Source organism: Cricetulus griseus, chromosome 4 (genome assembly GCF_003668045.3).
Source record: "Cricetulus griseus strain 17A/GY chromosome 4, alternate assembly CriGri-PICRH-1.0, whole genome shotgun sequence".
Taxonomy (NCBI): Eukaryota; Metazoa; Chordata; class Mammalia; order Rodentia; family Cricetidae; genus Cricetulus; species Cricetulus griseus.
The window spans coordinates 213,473,489-213,493,115 of NC_048597.1; the positions used below are offsets into that span (position 1 = coordinate 213,473,489).

At 40.5% G+C, this 19,627-nt stretch overlaps 1 protein-coding gene across 1 annotated transcript in view; it reads right to left on the reverse strand.

Annotated features, from left to right (window-relative positions):
- The window catches only part of Nek11 (NIMA related kinase 11), a 219,897-nt gene that overhangs the window by 108,425 nt on the left and 91,845 nt on the right, over positions 1-19,627 (reverse strand). Inside the window, 1 exon segment of the mRNA XM_035443911.1 lies at positions 18,189-18,303. Coding sequence (XP_035299802.1) covers positions 18,189-18,303 — 115 coding nt within the window.

A 19,627-nucleotide genomic window follows, 5' to 3' on the forward strand; every position in this document is an offset into this window, starting at 1 on the left:
AACTCTGTGACCAAGAAGTAATTTGGGGAGGAAAGGGTTTGGTTGGCTTACACTTCCATATCACACTGTTCCTCATCAAAGAAAGTCAGGACAGGAACACAAACAAGGCAAGGACCTAGAGCAGTAACTGATGTAGAGGCAAAGGAGGGGTGCTTTTTACTGGATTGCTCAGGACTGTGGACTAATGGCTGGGGAACCTGCATGGAACTGAATTAAGCCCTCTGAATGTGGGTGACAGTTATGGGGCTTGATCTATTGTGGGGGACACCCTGGCAGTGGCACCATGACCTATTTCAGGTACATGAACTGGCTTTTTGACAGTCTTTGTTGACTCCCCAAGGAAGGCCTTACTCCCCCTAAAGAGTGGGGGGACGTTGGGGAGGGAGGGAGATGGGGGTTAGGAGAAGGGGAGGGAAGGGGAACTTGGATTGGTATGTAAAATGAAATATTTTTTAAATAAAAAAGAGCCTAAAAAAAGAAAACAACAATAAAAAATTTTGAAATGTTGGTTAAAGGTGCATTTGCTTCCTTACAAATTCAAAAGGCTACCGTGGTAGTCACCTCTCTTAGAGAAGTAAATCATGGATCCCTAATACTTGGATGGCAGGATATTTTTAAGTGTGCTAGCATATTTAGGCAGTGTGCACTCGATGTCAAGCTGCTACTACTAACAGAATAAGTACACCATCATCAGACTGAAGAGGACCTTTTTGTGTTTGAGATTACTAAGTGGGTATCATTAACGAAAGTTAACATGTTCTTGTTTTGTTTGCTAATAATACTTCATAAAATGACTGACAATAACCTGAAAATACATTTTAGTATTTGTGATAATGTATTATTTTGTTAGAGATAGAACCAGATGTATCAAATATTTCTACTTTGGTCTACACCATGAATCTCCCTGGCAATTTTCACAAAATAGGTTGTAAACATCACCCCCAAACCCTGAACACAGTTTAACAGTCTATAAGCCTTTGGGTGTATGTGTATGTCCAGATACTTTTCTTTAAGGATCAAAGTTCCTCTAGTGTTTTTATGCCATTATTCTAACGCATTTTGTTGGTATGGAACTAAAGTCGATATCACCAATGGGTACAGAGAGTGGAATCGGAGGTCCCACTTCAATGTGAGTCTGGGAGCCCCATGCAAGTGCCCCACTTTAAGGATGCATCAGAATTGCTATTCCTGTATTTGTAAACTAAGGGCAATTTAGGATATCAATGGATTTTTTAGAAACTAAAAGGACTGGTCCTTGTTACCAAGTGAATTCCCAATAGTAGTTTTTAATGCAGGAAGTCAATTCAAGTTCTCAGGTTTAATTATGGAACAAAGTATATTCTAATTTTTAACACTAAGGCAGTGTAGACTCAGAAGTGGAAAAACCATTAACTACACAGTCTGTCCCTACATCTTTATGAGTCTTTCAAATCTTATACACTTCTTAAAACAACCAAGTCAACATGCTTTCTTAATGAATGCAGGAACACCAGCCCAGGGATCGCACCACCCAAAAGGGGCTGGGCCCACTCCCATTAATCACTAGTTAAGAAAATGCTCTATCGGCTTTCATACAGCCCAATCTTGTGGAGTAATTTTTTTAATGGAGGTTCCCTCTTCTCAGATGACTTTAGCTTGTGGCAAGTTGGCACAACATTATCCAGCACACCTGGGCTGCTTTAGTGGGCACTAGACCCTTCTACATCTGCCTCCAGGGTTGGCTATCACTCCAGTAAAACCCTCCTGCAGCAGAGGCTGAAGGCAGAAGCATCAAAGGACCTCTACCTCCTCTCTAAATGGCCATTCCTCCTCCTAAGACTCCCAGCTCTGTCGATGTTTCTTGTGGATGAGAATAACTCAACAAACACTAGAATCAATATGAGGATTTCTTGCTTCCTTTATTTTTCTATGCATCTCAACAGTTTTTTTTTCTATTAGTCTTACTAAGGTCTACTGTATCAGTAAGAAAGTGTACTCATTTAAAGTATAGAGTTGGGTTACTTTTGAAGAATACTTAACTCTGGCTAGAATACATTTCTATTACCATAAAAGGTTCCTTGGTGTCCTTTTAAGGCTAGTCTCCTTCTCTACCATCAGGACTCCAGGTTGCCAGGAGCCCCATTTCTGTCACCAGTGACATCTGCTGGTTCTAGATATCTGTGAGAAATGAAGCATACCCATGAAACTCTGCTGCCATACCCATTTAACATAGACCTGAAAGGCTATGGGGAAAATATTCATGCTGTAAACAGTTTTCCAGGAACTGTCTTGGGGGTCCAGCATATTCTCCTTTATTTTTTGCAATGTGTTGAGGGAACTGCTCACTGGGACCTGCATGCTATTATGGGACCTGCATTCTTTATGAAAAGAATGCTGCCACTTGACTACCAGAGTTTGCCAGCTCTTTCCCAAACACAAGTGATAATGGGCCTTTTTATTCCATAATTTACATAGACTCCTCTGTCTTAGTTCAGAGGGAAAGAAATCAAATTTCTTTTTTCTTTGGATACCACAGGGGCCATCCTGGTCTTCACAGGTGTCACGGATTGAAATTATCATTTTTGTATTGCTCACAATTGAAACCTTTTTGTTTGGAGAATTGTCTCCTTGGGGTTTAGCTTTGATGGAAATGGAGCCTTTCATTCTAAACTTTCTAGTGGGGTGTCTTCACTTAGAATATTGTTTTTTGTATTTACCCACAATTTCTGTTTTGGTAGATGCTTTTTTTTCACTTCCAAGGATACGTCCCTGGCTGTGTGATGCTATACCTGTTTGTATTTCTAATGCTTATGAGTAAATACTGAAAACATTAGGTTTAAGTTCAAATCAGCTGGTTTCCACCTGGATATTTAAAAGAAAAAGATGACACCAAGAGTCATAAAGAACTCCATGGCTGGGCATTGGTGGCACACACCTTTAATCCCAGCACTCGGGAGGCAGAGGCAGGCGGATCTCTGTGAGATCGGGCCAGCCTCGTCTCCTGAGCGAGTGCCAGGATAGGCTCCAAAGATACACAAAGAAACCCTGCCTCAAAAAACCAAAAAAAAAAAAAAAAAAAAACCTCCACGAAGGAATTAAAGATGTCCTATCCCAAAATATAGCAACACATTTTATAATCTCAAATTGAAATAATCTGAGACACCATAAACACAGGAAGAGCCACTTGGCCTGTCTTTCCACAAATGACTGGAAAATGGCCTTGACCACTGGCTGCTATAACCATGGCTGCAATGAACCTAAGCTAACAAACTCTATCAGGGGTCAGCAGAGTCCAGCTCTACTTACTCCCCACCAAGGTTTAGGTAAATTGCCTCAGCGTAGCCAAAGAGCTTAGAAATTTTCCTATCTTAAGAGGTAACAGAATGAGCTAACACATGTGCTGTTCTGTTGAATTATGTACTTTATTCTTCCCTTGTGCTGCAGTCCTGGCTTATATACACAGGTTACACTTGCCCAAATCTGCTTTGGGTGAATTTGAGACACCCAGTCTTCTTACAAGGAAGGACTATGAATCAAACAAGCTTGGACATGCCATACCCCTATCTTTTAAGGTCCCAAATGTGATCTATTTGAAAGACTCCTCTCCTGACTAAATGTCCTGCCAAATAAAACATAATTGCAGGGAGATGACGTCTAAGTTTTATCTCGGGGAATGGAGGGGAGATTTGGCTGTGGGAACCAAGGTTTTTGACCATGTGACTAAATTTTCTCACCAAGGGTCCCACAGAATCATCCAATAAGCAAAAGAACAAGGCAAACTTTTAAGTTTCCACAGTCCTTGTGGGACAAATAGATCCAGTTATGAAGCATGCCCCAGTATATATTCTATATATCAAAACTATATAACTAAATGAGAAATTATCTTCCTGACCATCCATGGATACATGTGTCCATAAGACTGAGATGCAACCATGAGATTACATATACACATCACATGAGATTACACACTACAGTGTAGGTATTAGGGAGATGCCAAGATGCTTCAGCAAAAGTGAGCAACAGTTTCCAGAGTTGATGGTCCTGTGGGCTTTGTCTGGACAGTATTAACCTCCATCAGAGAATCACTCCTCTGATGGGTTGACATCTGAACACTAGTTGTCACCTGCTGTAACTCTCATGGCCCCTGCCAAAACTCTACAAAGTACCCCTATAAAAACCCACAACCTGTCTGTGTTCATGACCCACTTCCTCCAACAAGGTTCTACCTCTCAAGGGGTCCAGTTACCTGCTGGAGACCAAGTATCCAAACACACGAGCCTGTGGGAACATTGGACATTCAAACCACAACAGAGCAGGCCTCTCTCCCCTCTTATGCTCAAAAGAGGAAGGGCATGAGGATTTCCTACAGAAAGCAGAGCAGCACATTGGGATCTGCTGAAGGAGTGACTGGAAATGAAATAAACATGTTGCATTTGGTTAGACCTCAGATGGGCAGCCTCCACAGATCAGATTGCCCTGGGTGAACCCAGGCTCATGAGTCAGGCTATTCCAATTCCCAAGAAACACTGTTCTGAAATTCAGCTGTTAGTTGCAGAAAAACAAGGCTAGTGTGCAGGGAAGAGTCTGGCAGAAATCAATGGGCACATTAGCATGGTTATTTGTGTCATACAGGTCACATTTAGGCAGCCATGTTGATGAGACTTAGTGGGTGTAGCTTTTAACATTTCTAGAAGGCATGGGAAGGGAAAAGCTCATGGGGCTGAGGCCTCAACCCTAGGCAAAAATCTATGTGCAACTAAGACATGCTGAGAGTGAGGAATAGTCTTCCCCAGGGAAGAGCACACAAACTGCTTATCCAACATCAAATGGTCAGCCCCGGAAACATTAAAGTGACATACAGACTGGGCAGGTTGTATTTGCATATTTAGGAACACATGCATATGTATGCAGACACAAGTACATGTGTGCTTGCACAGACACACACACACACACACACACACACACACACCACCACCACCACCACCACCACCACCACCAACAACAACAACAACAACTTTTTTTAAAAGAGGCCATGAATTTAAAAGAGAACAAGGGGTGAGTAGTATATATGAGGATTTGGAGGAAAGAAAGGGAAGAGGGAAATGTAATTATAATCTCCAAAAAAAACATTTTAAAAATTAATGTGTAAGAAGTCATTAGTGCCACAACGAAGGAATTAAATAGGGATAAACTCCTTAACATTCCAGCTGTGTTTTCTCATTTGATTATAATGGTAATCCATGACTAGCTAGATTAAATCAGCTCTGTCCAAATAAATGCATATCAAATGTAACTAATATCTTACCCTGTCTTCATTTTCTACAGCTAACTCCATACTTCCCAGGGGAATTTTCCAGTTCATTATCAAAAACTGATTAAATAATTGGGGAAAGAGCTTTAAAAATGACTGCATAAGTTTATATGTACATGCTAGACAAATAATGTTCCTCTGGGTGCTGAATTTAAAAGAAAATAAAACTAAGGACTTTAAGTAAAATAATTATCCACTTCAGGGTTTATCAACAAATTAAAGTATCCAATTTCAAAATTTCACGGTTATCTAATATCCTCACCAATAATATCAATCTCCGTCACTTACCACTCTAATGAACTGTCAACCCCAAATGTTACATAATTCTAAGTTTTGTTTTCAATGTAATGTTTATGAGAAAATCACACTTAATAAAATATGGATTTATAGAAAAATAAAGGAAATTTCAAAGTATTTTATAAGGCATCTGACCCATGTAAGCTACTGTGTGTTTGATTTTTAATTTTATAGCTTATGATGGAGGCTAAGCATGAAGCAGGTGGATCAGGCGTAGGGGTAGCTAGTTGCAGTTGGACTGATCAATCAGTACATTGGCTACCACAGTGAAACAAATCAAACATGAGCATCCCCACTCCATAGCAGGAGCTCTGTGGTCAGAGCTAGGAGTAATTTAGTTTCCTTGGCTTTAGCACAGAGACCCACAGTAAAGAAAGGCTCTGCCTTATGTAAGTTTTATTCACTCTCCACACTTGATTGATTCTTAGAAGTGTAATGCAGCCTGGGAGAGACTGAAGAGATGTTGCTCTGGAATGAAGTCACCTGCTCCTTAAGCAAAGCCTTCATGCCTTTGGTATCTCTTCTCAGAAACATTTAAAGATGTTGTTTCCTCTTTGAAATCAGAACAGACTCTGATTTCTCTATCTCAGACGATAGTTTATTAGCCTATCCGGGGCCCTATTCATATCAATGACTCTGTCATCCAGCATACATCACCGACATCAGTGGCTACGAAAGATCTAACTTTCACAGCTTCCTACTTATGGAAAGACCCTTGGAACGGTTGATCTTTCCACTTTCCTCAAGTGGAAACAAATAATATAGTAGAAAATACCTCTAAAGTACCTGATATAAACATTTCCTTGTCACCATGTCTACTATATGATGGCCTCCACATCATCACTTTGAACTTGGCAACTTGGCAATTGGCAGCTTAGAGTTTTTTTTTCAGATTTTTTTTAATTTTAATTAGAAACAAGATAGTTTTACATGACAATCTCAGTTCCCTGTCCCTTCCCTCCTCCCCTACAACCCCCCCAACTAAAACCCAAACCTATCATATATCCTTCTGCTCCCTCTGGAAGGTGAGGCTTCCATAGGGTGTCATCAGAGTCTATCATGTCCTTTGGGATAGGACCTAGGCCCACCCCCGTGTGTCTTGGCTCAGGGAGTATTCCTCTATGAGGAATGGGCTCCCAAAGTCCACACCTGTGCTACGAATAAGTACTGAACAACTACAGGAGGTCCCATAGATTTCTAAGGTTTCCTCACTGAAACCCATGTTCCTGGGGTCTGAATCAGTCCCATGCTGGTATCCCAGCTATCAGTCTGGGGAGCAAGAGTTCCCCGATGTTTTGGTCAGCTGTTTCTGTGGGTTTCACCAGCCTGGTGTGGACCCCTTTGCTCTTCATTCATCCTTCTCTGCAACTGGATTCCAGTTGTGGGTGTCTGCTTCTACTTCCGCCAGCTGCTGGATGAGGGCTATCTATCGGGTAGCATATAAGTCAGTCATCAATCTCATTATCAGGGGAGGGAATTTAAGGTAGCCTCTCCTCTGTTGCTTAGATTGTTAGCTGGTGTCATCTTTGTAGATCTCCAGACATTTCCCTAGTGCCTGATTTCTCTGTAAACCTAAAATGTCTCCCTCTATTATGGTATCTCCATTCTTGTTATCTTCTATTCTTCCCCTGACTCAACCTTTCTGCTCCCTCATGTCCTCTGCATCCCTCCTCTTCTCCCCTTCCCATTCTCCAAGCTCCCTCCCCTCTCTTCCTGTGCTCCCAATTTGCTCAGGGGATCTTGACCCTTTCCCCTTCTTCAGGGGACCATGTATGTCTCTCTTAGGGTCCTCCTTGTTTCCTAGCTTCTCTGGCAGTGTGGATTTTAGGCTGGTAATCTTTTAGTCTATGTCTAAAACCCACATATGAGTGAGTACATATCATGTTTGTCTTTTTGTGATTGGGTTACCTCGCTCAGAATGGTTTCTTCTAGTTTCATCCATTTTCCTGCAAATTTCAAGAATCCATTGTTTTGTTTTGTTTTGTTTTTCCTCTGAGTAGTACTCTATTGTGTAAATGTACCACATTTTCTCTATCCATTCTTCAGTTGAGGGGCATCTAGGCTGCTTCCAGTTTCTGGCTATAACAAATAGTGCTACTATGAACATCGTTGAACAGATGTCCTTGTTGTATGAATGTGCTTCTTTTGGGTATATGCCTAAGAGTGGAATTGCTAGACTGATCCCCATTTTCCTGAGGAACTGTCATACTGATTTCCAAAGTGGCTGTACAAGTTGGCACTCCCACCAGCAGTGGAGAAGTGTTCCCCTTTCTCCACATCCTCTCCAACATAAACTGTCATCGGTGTTTTTGATTTTGGCCATTCTGACAGGAGTAAGATGGTATCTCAGAGTTGTTTTGATTTGCATTTCCCTAATGGCTGGGGATGTTGAACACTTTCTTATATGTCTTTCAGCCATTTTAGAATCCTCTATTGTGAACTGTCTATTTAGTTCTGTACCCAACTTTTTAATCGGATTGTTTGGTGTTTTGGAAACTAGCTTCTTGAGTTCTTTGTATATTTTGGAAATCAGCTCTCTGTCAGATGTGGGTTGGTGAATATCTTTTCCCATTCCATGGGCTGCCATTTTGTCTTAATGACTGTGTCCTTTGCCTTACAGAAGCTTCTCAGTTTCAGGAGGTCCCATTTATCAATTGTTGATCTCAATGTCTGTGCTACTGGTGCAATGTTCAGGAAATGGTCTCCTGTACCAATTAATTCAAGGGTATTTCCCACTTTGTCTTCTAATAGTTTCAGTGTGGCTGGATTTATGTTGAGGTCTTTGATCCATCTGGACTTAAGTTTTGTGCATGGCATTAAACATGGATCTATCTGCAGTCTTCTACATGCCAGCATCCAGTAATGCCAGCACCATTTGTTGAAGATGCTTTCTTTATTCCATCATATAAATTTAGCTTTTTGTCAAAAATCAAGTGTTCATAGCTGTGTGAGTTGATATCAGGGTTTTCAACTCGATTCCATTGGTCTACCTGTCTATTTTTGTGCCAATACCAAGCTGTTTTCAGGACTATAGCACTGTAATAGAGCTTGAAGTCAGAGATGGTGATGCCTCCAGAAGTTCCTTTATTGTACAGGGTTGTTTTGGCTATCCTGAGGCTTTTGTTTCTCCATATAAAGTTGAGAATTGTTCTTTCAAGGTCTGTGAAGAATTTTGTTGGGATTTTGATGGGGATTGCATTGAATCTGTAGATTGCATTTGGCAAGATTGCCATTTTTAATATGTTGACCCTACCTATCCAAGAGCATGGGAGATCTTTCCATTTTCTGGTATCTTCTTTAATTTCTTTCTTCAGAGATTCAAAATTCTTATGATACAGGTCTTTCACTTTGTTGGTTAGTGTTACTCCAAGGTATTTTATGTTGTTTGTGGCAATTGTAAAGTTGATGTTTCTCTGATTTCTTTCTCCACCCAATGTGTCATTGGTATATAGTAGGGCTACAGATTTTTTTGAGTTAATCTTGTATCCAGCTACTTTGCTGAAGGAGTTTGTCAGCTGTAGGAGTTCCCTGGTAGAGTTTTTCGGGTCACTTATGTAGACTATCATATCATCTGCAAACAGTGAGAGTTTGACTACTTCCTTTCCGATTTGTATTTCCTTGATCTCCTTTTGTTGTCTTACTGCTCTAGCTAGAACTTCAAGGACAATATTAAAGAGGTATGGAGAGAGTGGACAGCCTTGTCTTGTCCCTGATTTTAGAGGAAGTGCATTGAGTTTCTCTCCATTTAATTTGATGTTGGCTATCAGCTTGCTGTATATTGCTTTTATTATGTTGAGGTATGTTTCTGCTATCCCTGATTTCTCCAAGACCTTTATCATGAAGGGATGTTGGATTTTGTCAAAGGCTTTTTCAGCATCTAGTGAGATGATCATGTGTTTTTTTTCCTCAGTCTGTTTATATGGTGGATTACATTGATGGATTTTCGCATGTTGAACCATCATTGCATCCCTGGGATGAAACCTACTTGATCGTGGTGGCTGATTTCTCTGATGTGTTCTTGGATTCAATTTGCCAGTATTTTATTGAGAATTTTTGCATCAATGTTCATGAGGGGTATTGGTCTGTAGTTTTCTTTCTTAGTTGTGTCTTTGTGTGTCTTGGGTATCTAGGTTATTGAAGCCTCATAAAAAGAGTTTGGCAATGACCCTTCTGCTTCTATTGTGTGAAATACGTTGAGGAGAATTGGTATTAGCTGTACTTTGAATTTCTGGTAGAATTCTGCACTGAAGCCATCTGGCCCTGGGCTTTTTTGGGTTGGGAGACTTCTGATGACTGCTTCAATTTCATTAGGGGTTATAGGTCTATTTAACTTGCTTATCTGTTCTTGATTTAATTTTTGTAAGTGAAATCTGTCCAGAAAATTGTCCATTTCCTTTAGATTTTTGAATTTTGAGGAATATAGGTTTTTGAAGTATGACCTGATGATTCTCTGGATTTCCTGTGTCTGTTGTTATGTCCCCCTTTTCATTCCTGATTTTATTGATTTGCATGCTCACTCTCTGCTATTTGGTAAGTTTGGATAAAGGTTTGTGTATCTTGTTGATTTTCTCAAAGAACCAACTCTTTGTTATATTGATTCTTTGTATTGTTCTCCTAGTTTCCATTTTATTGATTTCAGCCCTCAATTTGATTATTTCCTGCCATCTGTTCCTCTGGGGTGTATTGCCTTCTTTGTTGTCTAAAGCTTTCAGTTGTGCTGTTAATTCTCCAGTGTGATTATTCTCCTGTTTCTTCATATGGGCAATTAGCGCTATGAACTTTCCTCTTAGCACTGCTTTCAAAGTGTCCCTTAGGTTTGGGTATGTTGTGTCCACATTATCATTGAATTCTAGGAAATCTTTAATTTCTTTTTTTATTTCTTCCTCGACCTAGGAATTGTGCAATTGGGTGTTACTTAATTTCCATGAGTTTGTAGGTTTTCTGTAATTCTTGTTGTTGTTGAATTCTAACTTTAAAGCATAGTGGTCTAATAAGATACAGGGGTTATTTCATTTTTCGTACCTGTTGAGGTTTGCTATGTTGCCAAGTATGTGGTCGATTTTAGAGAAGGTTCCATGTGGCACTGAGAAGAAGGTAAATTGTTTTGTATTTGGATGGAATGTTCTATAGATATCTGTTAGGTCCAATTGTGTCATAACTTCTATTAGTTCTTTTGTTTCTTTGTTAAGATTCTGTCTGGTGTTCCTGTCCAGTAGTGAGAGTGGGGTGTTGAAGTCTCCCACTATAAGTGTGTGCAGTTTTATGTGTGATTTGAGTTTTAGTAATGTTTCTTTTACAAACGTGGATGCCTTTGTATTTGGGGCATAAATGTTCAGAATTGAGACTTCATCCTGATGGATTTCTCCTGTGATGAGTTGGAAGTGACCTCCTTCATCTATTTTGATTGGTTTTAGTTTAAAGTTCAATTTGTTGGATTTTAGATTGCTACTCCCACTTGTTTCTTGGGTCCATTTGATTGGAAAATCTTTTCCCAATATTTAATTCTTAGGTACCATCAGTCTTTGAAGTTGAGGTGTGTTTCTTGTATGCAGCAGAAGGATTGATTCTGCATTCTTATCCATTCTGCTAATCTGTGTCTTTTTATAGGGAAGTTAGGACCACTAATGTTGAGGGATATTAATGACCATTGATTGTTCATTCTTGTTTGTTTTTGATTTAGTGATGGTGGTGAAATTATGTGAGGGATTCTATCCCTTTTTTCTTTTGGTTGTTGGTAAAGTGGAATTATCTATTGCCTATATTTTTTTGGTTGTAGTTAACTTCCTTGGGTTGCAGTTTTCCTTCCAGAACTTTCTGTAGGGCAGGATTGGTGGGTGTGTATTGTTTGAATCTTGTTTTGTCATGGAATATCTTATTTTCTCCATCTATATTGATTGAAAGTTTTGCTGGGTATAGTAGTGTGGGCTGGCATCCCTGGTCTCTTAGTGTAGGTAGAATATCTATCCAGGACCTTCTGGCTTCAGAGTTTCCATAGAAAAGTCAGGTGTAATTCTGATAGGTTTGTCTTTATATGTTACTTGACCTTTTTCCTTTGCTGCTCTTAATATTTTCTCTTTATTCTGTATGTTTGGTGTTTTGATTATTATGTGGTAAGGAGACCTTTTTTTGGTTCAGTCTATTTGGTGTTCTGTAGGCTTCTTATGTTTTCATTGGCATGTCTTTCTTTAGGTTGGGAAAGTTTTCTTCTATGATTTTGTTGAATATGTTTTCTGTGCCTTTGAGTTGGATTTCTTCACCTTCTTTTATACCTATTATTCTTAGGTTTGGTCTTTTCATGGTATCCAATATTTTCTGGATATTTTATTTTAGGGATTTGCTGGACTTAAGATTTTCTTTGCTTGATGAATCTATTTCCGCTAGTGTGTCTTCAACTCCTGAGATTCTCTCTTCCATCTCTTGTATTCTGTTGGTTATGCTTGTGTCTGTACTTCCTGATCATTTATCCAGCTTTTCTATTTCCAGCATTCCCTCAGATTGTGCTTTCTTTATTGTCTCTGTTTCAGTTTTTAGGTCTTAAACTGTTTCCTTAAGATATTTGTTGATATCTTGTATTTTTTGGTTTGTTTTTTTCTTCCATTTCTTTAAGGGATTTTTTCATGTCCTCTTTGAGGTCCTCTATCATTTTCCCGAAGATGTTTTTAAGGTCATTCTCTTCTGCTTCATCTGCATTGTGATGTGCTTGTGTATGGTTCCTAGTCTCTGGTGGTGTCATATTGGGTTTTCTGTTGTTGAATGTGCTTTTACACTGTCCTCTTCTCATCCTTTCTTCTGGTGGGTTTAGCAGGAGTTTCTTCCTCTCCTGGTGGGTAGGGAACCAAGGTTCCCTTCTGGTAGATGCAAACAGATCCAACACTCTGATGTCTGTCCTCTTCTTGTGGATGAATGTGGCACTGTTACTGGGATCTTGGCAGTGTCTTGGTGTGTTGGATCCTGCTGCCAAGTTCAGATCTGGTGAGCAGACCCCTGGCGTCAGGTGTTCCCTGAGCAGGGCCGAAGAACTGGAACCAGAAACAGCCCCTGGCCTACCTGGGCCAGTGGATGGAAGCAGAACTGCTACCGGGGCCTCAGCAGTGACAGAATGTGTTGGTTCCAGCTGCCAAGTTGGGATCCAGTGAGCAGACCCCTGGCATCAGATGTTTCCAACCAGCTTAAAGAGTTTTAGGTGCAAGTCTCCATATAGCTGAAGGAGGTGACTAGTACAGGAGACCTCCAGTGCAAATTTGGGCTGAGATGAGGACACAATCCAAGTTTCACTTCTTTAATGTTCAATTAGTGAAAAGAGTTTACATGTAGTACCTCTAGTTTCCCTACTGTCAAAGAGTTTGCAACATTGCACCTCAGGCATTAATAACATTACCATGTTATTATGTGCTAGAAGGAGAAGCATGGCCGACTCAGCTACAGGGAGTGCAAGTGACAGAGTGACTCAGCTGCTGTGCTTGGAACCATCCTGCATTCTCTCAGAAGCTACCACTACTGCTAGTAAAGGCTGCTGATATACAATAGTCATACAAGGGCAGGCACCCAACAGCTGACCTTCTCAAGACTTCCTGAGTAGAACAATGCTTCTTATGTGCAATAAGATTTGGAATGTGGTCCACTAGCTCTCCCCCCTTTCCTAGCCTTTTCCTTTCATGCAAGTATGAAAAAAGTTACATATTTTAGTCTTGTCTTGCTATTTGCTTCTTAAAGGTCTAAACTAATATATCATGTTCGGGTCCACTCTGCCTGTAGTGGACCCACCCTGACACGACGGACCACCTGGAGTCTGGCCACACCTCAGTCTTGACCCCCCTCTGCCCTCTGCCCTCTGCCCTCTGCCCTCTGCTCCACACCCTCCACTTGAGTGAGGAGAACACCAGGAAAGGCCAGACCATCCAGAGTTGCCGACATTGAAGTCTTGGCCCACCTATGCTCACCAGGAGACAAGAGGAGAGGGAGAGACCCCACCTGCACCCACTCGAAGAAAGGATGGTAAGACGGCAGTATAAGAACGCACTCAACAACAGAAAGACCAATATGACACCACCAGAATCTAGGGACTCTATACCAGCAAGACCTGAACATCCCAACACAGATGAAGCAGAAGAGAAGGACCTCATAAAAAAATTTATGAAGATGATAGAAACCCTCAAAAAGGAAATGAGAAAATCCCTTAAAGAAATGGAGGAAAAGACAAACCAAAAAATTCAAGAAATAAACAAATATCTTAAAGAATGCAAAGAAAGCTGAGAAAAACAACCAAACAAGTGAAGGAAATAATTCAAACAGTTCAAGGCTTGAAAGTGAAAATAGAAACAATAAAGAAAAATACAGAATGAGGGAATACTGGAAATAGAAAAGCTGGATAAATGATCAGGAACTACAGCTGTAAGTATAACCAATAGAATACAAGGGTTGGAAGAGAGAATCTCAGGTGTTGAAGACTCACTAGAGGAAATACAGTTATTGACCAAAGAAAATCTCAAGTCCAACAAATCCCTAACACTAAATATCCAAGAAATATGGGACACCATGAAAAGGCCAAATGTAAGAATAATAGGTATAGAAGAAGGTAAAGAAATATAGAAAACACATTCAACAAAATCATAGAAGAAAACTTCCCCAACCTAAAGAAAGGCATGCCTATGAAAGTGCAAGAAGCTTACAGAACACCAAAAAGACTGGACCACAAAAAGAAGTCCCCTTGACATATAATAAAACATGTTTTTTTTACATGTTTTACTTGTAAACTTACAAGTAATAAAGAATAAAGAAATTTATTTCTTACAGAATAAAGAAAAATATTAAGAGCAGCAAAGGAAAAAGGCCAACTAACATATAAAGCAGACCTATCAGAATTATACCTGACTTCTCAATGGAAACTCTGAAAGCCAGAAGGTCCTATATAGATGTTCTACAAACGCTAAGGAAATATGGATGCCAGCACAGACTATTATACCCAGCAAAGCTTTCAATCACTACAGATGGAGAAAACAAGATATTCCATGAAAAAACAGAATTAAACAATACATATCCACAAATCCAACCTTACAGAAAGTACTAAAAGGAAAACTCCAACCCAAGAAAGATAACTACACTCACAAAAACATAGGCAATAGATAATCCCACTTTGCCAAACACCAAAAGGAAAAAGGGGGGACCCCCAAACAATACCAACAGCAACAACAATTCAAAAACAAACAAGAATTAACAATCAATGGTCATCAATATCTCTCAATGTCAATGGTCTTAAGTTGTCTATAAAAAGACACAGACTAACAGAATGGATACAAGGACAGAATCCATTCTTCTGCTGCATACAAAAAACACATCTCAACATCAAAGACAGACGTTACCTCAGAGTAAAGGATTAGGAAAAGATTTTCCAATCAAATGGATCCAAGATACAAGCTAGTGTAGCAATCCTAATATCTAACAAATTAGACTTCAAACTAAAATCAGTCAAAAGAAATGAAGAAAGTCATTTCAAATTCATCACAGGAAAAGTCCATCAAAATGAAGTCTCAATTCTGAACATCTATGCCCCGAATACAAAGGCACACACATACGTAAAAGAAACATTAATACAGCTCAAATAACACATAAAACCTCACACACAGTGGGAGACTTCAACACCCTACTCTCACCAGTGGACAGAACCACCAGACAGAAACTTAACAAAGAAATTAACAGAAGTTATGACCCAATTGTGATTAACAGACATATGTAGAACATTCCATCCAAACACAAAAGAATATACCTTCTTTTCAGTGCCACATGGAACCTTCTCTAAAATTGACCACATACTTGGCAAAAGAACAAACAACAAATACAAAAAATTTGGAATAACCCCTGTTTCCTATCAGATCGCCATGGTTTAAAGTTGGAATTCAACAACAACACAACTTACAGAAACCCTACATCTCATGGAATTTGAGTAATGTGCAATTGCACCATTCCTGGGTCAAGGAAGAAATAAAAAAAGAAACTAAAGACTTCCTAGAATAAAATAAGAATGAAGACATAACATACCCAAACTTATGGGACACTTTGAAAGCAGTACTAGGTGGAAAAGTTCATAGTACTAAGTGCCCACATGAAGAAACTGGAGAATACTCACACTAGAGAATTAACAGCACAACTGAAAACTCTAGAACAAAAGAAATAAACTCACCCCGGAGGAGTAGGTACCAGGAAATAATCAAATTGAGGCTGAAATCAATAAATCCCAGTGAAACAAAGAGTTGGTTCTTTGAGAAAAATCAACAAGATAGACAAACCTTTTCCAAACTAACCAAAAGCAGAGAGAGCATGGTCATTAACAAAATCAGAAATGAAAAGGGGGACATAACAACAGACACTGAAGAAATCCAGACAATCATCAGGTCATACTTTGAAAACCTGTACTCCACATAAAATTCAAAAATTTAAAGAAATTCAACAATTTTCTGGATAGATATCACTTACCAAAATTAAATCAAGAACAGATAAGCAATTTAAATAGACTTATAACCCCTAATGAATTAGAAGCAGTCATCAAAAGTCTCCCAACCAAAAAAAAAAAAAAAACCGCCAGGGCCAGATGGTTTCAGTGCAGGCAGAATTCTGCCAGAAATGCAAAAAAAAGCTAATACCAGTATTCCTCAAACTGTTCGACACAATAGAAGCAGAAGGGTCATTGCCAAACTCTTTTTACAAGGCTACAATTACCTTGGTACCCAAACCACACAAAGACACAACTAAGAAAGAAAACTAGAGGCCAATATCCCTCATGAACATTCATGTAAAAATTCTCAATAAAATACTGGTAAATTGAATCCAAGAACACATCAGAAAAATCATCCACCATGATCAAGTAGGTTTCATCCCAGGGATGCAGGGATGGCTCAACATACGAAAATCCATCAGTGTAATCCACCATATAAATAGACTGAAAAATAAACATATGGTCTCCAAAGAAGGGGAAAGGGACAAGAACCCTTGAGCAAATTGGGAGCATGTGGGGGGAGGTAGGAAAAAGAGAAGGGGAGAAGAGGAGAGGGAGGAGAACAAGAGGGATCAGGAAGACTGAGACAGAGGAGGAATAGAGGAGAGCAACCAAAGAGATACCTTCACAGAGGGAGCCAGTATAGGTTTAAAGAGAAATCCGGCACTAGGGAAATGTTCAGAGATAAACAAGGATGACACCAACTAAGAATCTAGCCTATAATGAGATTGATGACTATCTTATATGCCATCCTAGAGCCTTCATCCAGTAGTTGATGGAAGCAGAAGCAGTCACCCACAGCTAAGCGCTGAACCATACTCGAGGAATATAGTTGTAGAGAGGGAGGAGGGATAAGCAAAGGAGCCAAGAAAATGCTGGAGAAACCCACACAAACAGCTGCCCTAACCAAGTGAGAGCAGAGGGATCTCAGTGGTAAAGCTGGGGAACCAGCATTGGACCGAACCAAGCCCTCTGAATGTGGGTGCCAAGGAGGCCTGGACAGTCCCATAGGGCAGCCCTCTAACAGTGGAGCCAGTGTTTATCCCTAGAGCACAAATGGACTTTGGGAGCCCACTCCCTATGGAGGGGTACTATTGCAGCCCAGATACACAAAAGAGGGCCTAGGCCCCCAAATGATAGGCCTTACTATCCTTGGGGGGGTGGGCTGGGAGGTGGGTGGGGGCATGGGAGGATAGGGGGGCAAGGGAGTGGGGGATTGTTATGTAGAATAAGATTGTTTCTCATCTCTCATTGTTCCACTTATTCATCTACTCATCAATTAATAAATTCACTCCTTCAAGAAATACTGAGTATGATGTTCCTGGTGTATTATTCTTGGTAAGAGAGATACTGCGACTTAGTAGATGTCCTATGGGAGGCCTTACCCTCTCCATGGAACAGACAGGAGGAGGAGGGAATGGAGGGTGTGGGAGGAAAAGAGGGAGGGGGAACTGGGATTGGAATGTTAGAAATAAATTAATAAAAAGAGGGATACTGTGAACAAGACCAAGAAAACTCCTGCATTCAAGAGTATCCTTCAAAGTGTTAGAACTGCTCCTTTCTTCAGCTCTTACTATGCTAGGCACTAAGCTAAGAGAACGTCTGTGCCCAATCTTGGTTTCTCTGGATAATAACCATGAAAGAGGAATACATATTCCTGTTCAGTGGATAAGGTAGCACAGACCCAGGAAGACCAGGGAGCCAGGGCTTTCCTTTCTAGATGGCCTGTAGCCACTCCAGCTGTGTAACAGCTCCGAACACTCTTACTTTCTGGAAATGTTTGCACATCTCAGTAGTGGATCTTGCAAAGTGTGGTTCATGCCTTCAGTTTAAGTGTAGCAGAGGAGCAGAGGAGCCACTCATGAAAGACAGAAGGAGAGCTTTGGGGAATTCTTCATCAGGTTAGTGACAATATTGCTTAATCCAGTCAGAAGTCTCTCACCAGAAGGGAGTTTCTAACTCATCTTCACTATTGCCATGAAGACAGAGGGGACAAAATGCCTGGTGCATCACAGCCCAGCCCTGAGCAGCGATGGCAGGCAGCCATATACATCCAGGGCTTCTCTCAGAGACTAGACAAGCACCCTGCTGACAGGTGACACAAACACATACCATAATGTCCAAGGCCAAATATGGTGTCCTCTAAATTTGTCTCAACTTCATCGAGGCCCAGGGAAGGAAGGCACTGAGGTTCAGGTAGGTTCTCCGAAGTTCTTTCATCTAATTCCTTGTGGAAGGGAATCAACAAGTCATGAGAAGAAGGCAGAAGGAAAAGGCCCTGCCACAAATGAAGCACACTCTTCTCCCTTAAGCCCGATAGCATTTTCAAACTTTGGGTTGGTAACTTGGGATAAGAGTCCTGAACCTACCAGAGACCTTGGACAAAGCATTCAGCCTCTGCAGGAACCAGTTTCTAGGCCACAACTAGTCAAGTCAAGCAAGATACCCAGGGAGCTAAGTCAAAGGTTCGGGCAAGTATAGGCCTGAACCATCAGCATCTAGAAGCAAGTATTTATCTCCAACGTGCAACCACAGTATCTCAGCTAACATCCCCAGATCATCCATTCTCAGTTTCATTTCAAAACTAAAAGTGTTGACTTGAATGACTTCCACATCTCATCTGGACTTACAAGTCCTGAGAGTCTAAGAATTTCAATTTCCTAAAAGACAGATATGTAAGAAATGATGAAGGAATTCATGCTTCAAAAACATAAAAGGTAAGGTTGGGAATGTGTATTAGCTGGTAGAATGCTTCCCTGGCATAAAAGAAACCCTGCACTCAATCTCCAGCACTGTGTAAACACATGCCTATAACTCCAGCCGGAGAAGCTGTCTTAACTACTGGCCTATTGCTTGGAAAGACACCATGACCAAGGCAACTCTATTTTTAAAAGCATTTAATTAGGGGCTTGCTTACAGTTTTAGAGGGTTAGTCCATGATCATCATATCATGGCAGGAAGCAGATAGGCATGACAATGGAGCAGTAGCTGAGGGCTTTACATCTTGATCTGCAGGCAGCAAACTGGGGGTGGGGAGCGGCTGGGAGACTGGTCCAGACATGGGTTTTTGAAACCTCAGAGCCCACTCACTCAAAGACACAGTTCCTCCAATAAGGTCACTCCTACTCCAATAAGGCCACACCTCCTAATGCCAATCTTCCCCAGACTGTTCCACTTTCTGGTGACTAAAGCATTCATTCAAATTCAAATATATATATATATATTCAAAGAGCCTACGGTGGCGGGGCATTTTCATTCAAACCGCCACAGAGGTAGAGCATTAAGTAATCCTGGACTAAAGGGCAGGTTTGAAGAGAGCCTGTGCATCATGAGAAACTGTCTCAACAAAACAAAACTAAAACTAACTAACTAAACAGAGGTTAAAGCCCAAATATATTAATGGGAATTTGAACAGGCCATTTGTGTGTGTGTGTGTGTGTGTGTGTGTGTGTGTGTGTGTGTGTGTGTGTGTGTGTGTGTGTGTTGCAAACTAAATGTAATACTGAATTGCCCTATTTTCTCTGATAAGCAGCTTTCGTGGTGGGGGTGGT